Here is an 8575-nt window from a genome sequence, read left to right on the forward strand (position 1 = left end):
TCCTCAAACAGTGAAATTGGCTCCTTTGGAAAGTGTTGAATCAGTGTTTTGATTTTCAAGGCTGCCTTTGTTTTGAGTAAGATTGCACGCTGCTCCTTGTGTTTGAATTGCGTCATTATAACTTTAAAATGTCCATGTTAAAAGTGAGGGTTATGGTTGGTTTGACTGAGCTAAATCTGCATGAGGCAGTAATCCTTTGAATTCAGTCTGGTGGATTGTTACCATATCCATGTGTGGACTTGGTTCACTATGTTTAGGATTTTATTGAGAAATTGCTGATTATTTATTCAGGCAGAAAAATAAGACTGCTGAGTTTGATCATCAAAACAAAGTAAACATTGGTGTGGGGATTCAAAGATTTGAGTGGTTTGTTGCATTGTAGATGTATATTCCTTCAGGGCAAATTCCCTGAATGCTTATACTGGGTACTAGGGTTTAATGCAGATAACCTTGGTTCAAATGAACTTGGGGTTTTAGAATTGTGCTTTAATGAAAATCAAGGAGCCTTTTTCTCTATTTTGCATTTTAAATCTTTCTGAGAAATTGTAACCGTTTCTGTTTTAGACTTTTATGCTCTAAAGATCAATGACTAAATATTTCAATATGTCCAAATCTCCAGAATGTACGTGAGAAGGCTGGGAAGAACGTGCACAAAACAGTCTAAATCTTTCTTATGTGAAGTGGGGTGTGGGCACATAAAGGAAGTATTTTTGTGCTATTAAGTAAAATAAAAATATCTCTAAATGGCGTTTATTTCATCCTTTTTGACTTCTATATTTGTATTCTTTATAATGTACATAATATATTAATACAGTCATACATGTGTATAACTTGTAAATACATATGTATTTACTGGGGGTGCATGCTCAAAAATGTTTTTCTGCTGGAAGCACATGATCAAAATTTGGAGGCCACTGGTCTAAACGAATACTGACACTCAAGTTATTTGTACATGCATTCATCAAAGATGCAGCTATTCCAAAAATAAATCTGCAAAACTAACTTTTGTGAAATGCTGCCTAGGGTAGATAAATGAAAAAACCTCTTCTAAACTGGTGTGTTAAATGAGAGAGTTAATGAACTACTTTGTTTTATTATGGCAGTCATATTGTCTACTTGAGAGTAACTTTGTTTTTCTGCTTCAGTAGACATAGAAGGAGTATTTTAAAGCACTGAAATTGTTAATTATAACATCTGAACCAACCTTTTGGTGTGTTCTTGTGGCAAACATTTGGTTACTGAGAAGTGTTTTTAACTTACTTTTTTTTTTAGGAATAATGCACGATATCTTTGGAAAAGAATCCCTCCTGCTATCAAATCTGTGAGTACTTTGTAAAATGCCATTTGATACTAAACTGGTTAGATATAAGCTTGTGAATCGTGACTTTTCCCCCCCAAGGATTGTTTGGTGAGTAGTCTTGGGCTCAGGTCTGTGCTCTGAACTACTTGCCCAGCAGATGGCATGTTGGTCTTTAAGATCTTTTAGTTACTCATTTTCTACTTCTTTTCTTTCCCAAATAATCTGGTGCCATATGATTCAGTAAATCTGTAGACTTTTTAGTAGAAAGCTTATGATAAATGGTAGTCAGCTGGTGGAAATAAATGGATCTGATTCTGGTATATGGCTGCATTCCACATGAGAGTGCATAATGCCTTGTGCAGTGAAAAGTGACTTCAGATAAGATGCACCTTCAAAGTGATTAACTTTCTGAAGGCAGTTTGTTTTGCACTGCATTTGGATCAAAGCAGCATTTTGAGGTTTTAGGTAAATATACCAGAAAGCTTCCAGACTACTGCTGTTAGTATTTTTACTTTGAGATCACATATTTTACAAGGAAACAAGTGTTCTGTAGTCTTGTACTAAGAAACCTCATGGTCAAGATGGGAACCGTCCGGTGGTTCTGAAATAATTTTTGTTCTCTTTCAAGAAAAAGTAATTACATCAGTTGAGTCAACAGTCATCCGGACCAAATTTTACTTGGACTTTCTCTGAAACCTGCTCTGTTCGTTACACAGCAATACTCTGAATAATCTGGCTTTTTTTGGTGTAACTTGCGTTTCATGTGCAGCATCGTTCTTAGTGGAGGAAACTTACTGCATGACATTTTGGGAAGGTTACACCTCAAAGCATAGTATTTTCTTATGTGTATGTGTTGATGAATCTTCTAATTGAGTCAAGTAATAATTAGTATGAGTCTTCAGAAATAAATTGGTTGTCCTCACAATTGAAAATATTACTTTATTACCCAGTTTGGTGTTTGGTTGCTATTCTGACAGGCTGTTCTGGAGCCAGTTGACCCAATTAAAATGTGTAACATGGTAGAAGTAGCCATTAAAACCAGTTGTGGGAGAGCAGTTGTAGTGAGGATGGTCCCATATTAAGTGTGACCTATTGTCAAGATTGCAAGACAGAATTTCAAGTTGAAAAGTGCCTTCACTGTGCAAACAGCCTCTGCACTTTATAAAGCCTCTAGTGAAGAGACAAGCATTTCTCTTAAGCAGAAAATAAGCTGTGCCTGTCCTTTTGCAACTCCAGCCAGTAGCCTGTGTGCAGACTATCCTCCATGACTGTTTTAGCTGGTGTATCTGTCTGGATTGGTATAACTGACACGTGAGCAGACTTTGCATATGTGGGTGATAAAGTTTTGGCAGAGGATGAATCGGGGAGCTTGCAGCAGTGATACCTGCTAGAACAAAATTTTCCAATGCTTGTCTGATCATCATTACAGGTATTGTGATACACTCTTGCAATGGGAAGAGGAGGGAAGTGGAAATGGGTTTATACAGAGCGGTCACTGTAGAGAATACGCCATTCTGGATTAACTGTTGGGTTTTTTTGTCACAACAGGCAAATGCTGAACTTGGTGCGGTTTGGTCAGTAGGACAAAGAATCTGGCAGAGAGACTTTCCAGGAATCTATACAACAATCAGTGCGCATCAGTGGTCCGAGACTATTCAACCAATCATGGAAGCACTTAGAGGTACAAATTAGACTCCTGTAGGTGGCATGGAAATACATGTTGCCTTAAATTATTTGTGGTCAAACACAAATAGACAAGTAGACAAATGACTACTTATGAGAAATCAGAGGTAGTCAGGAAGATTGTTGCCAACTATTTGTAGGTTTTACTTTAAGGATTTTAGGTGTCAGGTGTAAATAAAGGGCTAATTATGAAAACTTGTAGAAACAAACTAAATTGTTTTTAAGATTGTGTATCATTGTATATTCTTTCATATTGGAATTTCATACACCATGTTTTGTTCTGTAATAGCAAAATAAACCATTAGTTATGCAGTTTTATCAGACTTTTAACCAGTAATCTAGGGAACTTGACTTGGCATTTCAGAACCTTGTGACACTTATGAAAAGGTTTTTCTTTTAAGTATGGCTTTAGGCAAATGTTTTAGATGGACTGCAACAGTAACATGCAAAGTCTTACTACTAGAGGGCAGTACAGACTGCTAAAAAGCCTTCCAAAGTATTTTGCAATAACAAATTCTCTGCAGCTTTAGAAACAACTGATTTGCAGACACCTTGGTATCAAAGCAGATGTGGTTAAAAAGGCATGAATACTTTGACTAACTTTTTTTATGATTTTTTTTTTTTCTGATTCTGAACTACTTGACACACAAGCTTATTGCAAATCATATAATGGTTTAGGTTGGAAAGGACCTTGAAGATCTTTGAGTTCCAACCCCCCTGCCATGGGCAGGGGCACCTCCCACTAGACCAGGTTGTCCAAGGCCACGTCCAGCCTGGCCTTGAACGCCTCCAGGGATGGGGCCTCAACAACCTCTCTGGGCAACCTGTGCCAGTGCCTTACCACCTCAGAGTAAAAAAACCTCTTCCTCGTGTTTAATCTAAACCTGCCCTCTTCCAGTTTATAGCCATTCCCCTTCGTCCTGTCACTACATGCCCTAGTAAAAAGTCCTTCCCCAGCTCTCCTGTAGGCCCCCTTTAGGTACTGGAAGGCCGCAATAAGATCTCCCCGGAGCCTTCTCTTCTCCAGGCTGAACAGCCCCAACTCTCTCAGCCTCTCCTCATAGGAGAATGCAATCAGAAGCAGAGTTCCCTAAACTGGTTTACATACTGATGGTAGTACCCATGATGCTGCAAACTAGATTTGGAAGTTAAATGTGTTCTTGGAGAGGTTTTGTCCTTGCATGGAGCCAGTGGTTGTTTCTGGCTGCTGACTGTGGTGCTTCAGGAAATTGTGGGAAGGGAGGGGGAACTTCTAAAGTGTTAGCTTTAAGGGTGGTAGTGATTTTTCCAAATGTATTAGAATTGGAAAAGTTTTCTCAGGTTTCCTAGCTATGGAAATTAGTCTACTGTCTGCTTACAGTGTTTATATCTTCTTAGATGCCACTAGGAGACGAGCATTTGGACTGGTTTCTCAGGCATATACCTCAATAGTTGCAGATGATTTTGCAGCCTTTGTTGGGCTTCCTGTCGAAGAAGCTGTGAAAGGTACTTTGCATTTATTCAAATAATTTTTCTACAGATGATTGGGATCAGAGAGCTGGAAGTGATGATAAATAGATGCATGTATACAAATTCTGAGGCTATTAAAGAGAAGTCATGAGGCAGTGAATAGGTAAATGTCTTGGCCCTGATTAAGTGTTTGATTTTTATTATTTGCCGCTAGTTACCATTGGTTATCATCCCCTTCTATATGTAGAAGTGTTAAAGCAATGCCACAATGAGGGAAGACTGAAGGTAGTAGGGTAACTGTTATTACTTTCATGAGCTTATTTGTCGAGCTAAATGTCTAAATGCTCACAAGAAATGCATCTGAGTTGTGGAATATAGGCAATGTACTGCAATGCCTTTCTACTGTTCTTAATGTGAATCTTTATTTTGCATTTCTAGCAATCATGTAAGATACTTGTTCTTACAAATGTAAAAATGCCTTTTCAGGTGTATTAGAACAGGGCTGGCAAGCGGACTTTTCAACTCGTATGGTAATGCCTAAAAAGCCAGGTAGGTGGAGCTGTTATTTCATTAGATGTTGAGTTTAGCATTTTCTAGTACTTAGGTGTTAGTTTTTAATGAAAATTTTGCACAATATTCTTTTACATATTTTTGGGGGTGGCAGGTTGCCACTGTAAAACATGGAATGTTTATAAAATGTAGGAAGCACAAAGTGATGGGTTTGATTTGGGGCTATAAGTAGTTTGGATTAAACTACATCCTCAAACTTTTTTAAACAAGAGCAGGCAGGATGTGCTATGATTTCTCCTGTTCCTCCTCTGCTGCTGGCTCTGAGTCAGTGGAACATAAGTTGGATGACCTCAAATGACATGTCTTAATCTAATAAAGATGAGTAAAAATATACCATTTTGAACCTGAGATTTTTTCAGAAGTAGAACAACTTTGGGCAGGGATCTAGTGGATCTTTGTGTTCTGAGGAGCTCCAGTTGTTGTTATAATATCCTTTGCATTTCCAAATTTATTCTGCTGGATCTTTTCTTCACTCTCATGGCGTTGATAACAGAATATCTGTTCCTGCAAAGTTCAGCCTGCAGAAATACTTGCGGGTTGGTGTTGATTATTTTTTTTATTTTTTTGTTTTTCTTGCTAAAGCAGTATCTGTGGCTGGCTGAGGCAAAAATAAATGTTAAGCTGTGAAGACAAATGAAATGACTGCTCTTAAACTGCACAGTGCAGCTCTGGAAGGAGCCAAATCACAGTGTATCTAAAAGGGCAGCATCTATTAGGCTAAAAAAATACACTGTTTGTATGGGCAGAGTTTTTAGGTGTTCAGAGCCCAGAACATTATAATAAACACGTGCCAGGCAAGGTGTTGAAATTTATCCTTCAGGGGTACAGAACTAACCAGAGTCCTGAGCTTTTCATGAGCTGATTGCAGAATATGTGATGCTTACATGTATTGTGCTTTTTTCCAAAAGTGAGTGCAAGAACTATTCTAGAGGCAAAAGAAACAGGCAGCAGGATGTAATCTGTTTTGAAGCTGCATGTCTAACCAGCAAAGCCTTGGGTATTCCATTTTTAATCTACGAAGTAAAACAAGTATATGAACAGGCTTAATTTAAATTACCTTTTTATCCAGTTTTGGCTTGATGTATAGAACTGTTTAAAATTGGTCCACTGGGCTAACTTCTGTCGTGTTTTTCTTCAGGTGTACTGGAAGCTTCCTTTAACAGATTTATTCCTTCATCAGGTACTTCCTGTTTATATGTAATCTACTTGTATATTTTTAAAACTTGCATGATTAATATAAACACAATTTCACCAGCACCACAAAATAGGAATTGGGTCCTAGACAAATGAATGTCATCATTCCCCCCTCAAAAAAAAAAAAACCCACCCACAACAAACCAAACCCCAATCAGCTGCTATGTAAACATGTTTCTCCCTCTGTCTTCTCTTCTGCTCACATTTTAAGGAGTGCCTGAGATTTCTACTTCTATAGCTGAAGAAGGGAGCAGATACCAAAGCAGGGGTAGGCAGCCCCTGTAAACCAAAAAGTATTTTGGTGAAAACGTGTGATGTACAGGCAATTTCTTCACAAAGCAATTCTGAGTAGGTTTTGTTGCCTTTGTGTGATGTGGAACTTCTAAAGTCTTCCCTGTAGGAGAAAGCAATTGTCTGGTTTTCCTCAGAGCATAGCTATAGATTGAGGTGTAATGTTATGTCATGCTGATTCTCAAAACACTGTCTCTATCGTTTGCAAGATAGTGACAGCAGATCTGAATTGGTGGCTTGCTGTGTCTAGCACAGTTGCCAAAAGTGTCTTAAATTTACAGGCTTAATTCCAAGCCAGTTTCGAGAGCTGGGGTCTTGCTCTTTGAAAACATTTTGATTGTCAGCCCATTCTATCACATACTTGCAGCCCTAAGCAGTATGTCTACTTTAACTATATTCTGAATGCTAGTCTGTTGTCTCTTCAGGGAGAGTAAACACCTATTTTCCTGCTATTTTTTATTTCTGATTTTTAATTCCTAACTTAACTCCCTGGCTGTAGTTACTTGTCTTCCAACCTATTGTTAAACTGTAATCTCAAGTTAGCTGACATTTATATAAGGATCTGCATGTGCACTGCATTCTCCTACAACCTGTGCAGTACTTTGCTGTGTTTTATTAATCAGATAACCCAGTAAACTTATTTGGTATCTTCAGGATGGCAACTTTTGAGGAAAGGAGCAACTGCAGAGCTCCAGGAGGTTTTTTTGTCAAGTGGAAGTACTGTCAGTCTTCATTATTCAGACTCCAGTATATGAAAAAAAAAAAAAAGGACACTGCTGATAACTGGAACTTGTTACAACCATCTCTGCTGTTAACTTGGACGACTTAATGTTGCAGATAACAGAAAAGTATTGTCAGCTAAAGCTGCATAGGTTGGGGTTACAGTTAGGATATGCCCCCATAAGACTGTTAAGAGTCTTACACATTTAAGTTTTTCCTTACTGTTGTGATGGATGGTATTGCGGATGATTTTTTTTTTCTTAATTTCATTAACAATGCACTTGTTTTATCTTTGTAGAACCTGCTCCAGTTCCACCAATTCCAAATGAACAGCAGTTGGCCAGATTGACTGACTATGTGGCTTTCCTTGAAAATTGATTACCCTGCTCCTATATTCAGAACGACTTGGGAATCCTATGTACTGACAGTTTTAGAATCTAAGATTTATTTTATCTATTAAATATTGCAGCATCCCCTACTCAAATGTGCGTGAGGTATACAGTGTATGTTATCCCAATTCGTGTTTTGCCAAAGCCAAGCTAGCAACTGAAACAATCGTTTAACTCCTGTAATATTTATTCAGTAGGTACACAGCAGTATTACATAGTAAGTTTTTTTTTATTGACTCATAGCAGAGAGAGGCAAAACTTTTTTCAGGTGTATTAGTAATAGGGAAGGGGGAAAAAAGTGAGTTATGAAGCAGGTTAACTGTCTTGAGGAATTTATGCTAGTAGGTTATGTGCTTCTGTGGCGAGTACTGTGCGGGGCTTACCACAGATCAATGGCATGTTGAACGAAAGTACAGAGTGGAAGACTGCCCTACCTGTATCTGCAGAGAGAATATTTTGAAACAGTAATTTAAAGAAAACAATTTACAATAACTGTTTTGCAAGTAAATTTGTGGCATATTTATAATTGATTTTTTTTCTTGTTGGTCTTTCTGGATTGTTACATCTTCTTGTTTTGATGTGAGAAACTTCACATCGGGCGTATTTTTACAGCAGAATAATTGGAGTCATTTAAGAGGCAAATCTTCACTTTAAAGAAGAATTTTTACTTTTGCAAGGTTTTATTTGAGTGACATAAGACACCGGATATTTTGCTGGGCCTTCTCAAGGCCTGCCATGTCTTAGTTCTTTTCAGTACACTGGGCCAGGATCTACAAGAAACAACTCTTTACCTGTATTTAAGCTTTCTGGATTACCTCTGCAGTTATTGGAGAGGAATTGAAAAATTAGCATAGGTGTCCCTGAGTAGAGACCAATTGGGATGGGGATGATATGTTATGCTGCAATGTCAGTTTGAGGAATACATTTTCTGTGTCAGAGCACTGCTGTGTTAGTGAGCTGAGAGTGGATTTTAGAAGCA

At 38.0% G+C, this 8575-nt stretch overlaps 1 protein-coding gene across 1 annotated transcript in view; it reads left to right on the top strand.

The window, feature by feature from the left end:
* Positions 1-7915, top strand: part of COPS8 (COP9 signalosome subunit 8) — an 8740-nt gene extending 825 nt beyond the window's left edge. The window contains exons 2-7 of the mRNA XM_009887563.1: positions 1273-1321; positions 2849-2981; positions 4361-4468; positions 4919-4981; positions 6141-6182; positions 7506-7915. Coding sequence (XP_009885865.1) covers positions 1273-1321; positions 2849-2981; positions 4361-4468; positions 4919-4981; positions 6141-6182; positions 7506-7585 — 475 coding nt within the window. The 3' untranslated portion in view covers positions 7586-7915. The remainder of the gene's footprint in view (positions 1-1272; positions 1322-2848; positions 2982-4360; positions 4469-4918; positions 4982-6140; positions 6183-7505) is intronic.
* The last annotated feature ends 660 nt before the right edge of the window (positions 7916-8575 follow it).

Source organism: Charadrius vociferus, unplaced genomic scaffold (genome assembly GCF_000708025.1).
Source record: "Charadrius vociferus isolate BGI_N301 unplaced genomic scaffold, ASM70802v2 scaffold136, whole genome shotgun sequence".
NCBI classification, from domain to species: domain Eukaryota; kingdom Metazoa; phylum Chordata; class Aves; order Charadriiformes; family Charadriidae; genus Charadrius; species Charadrius vociferus.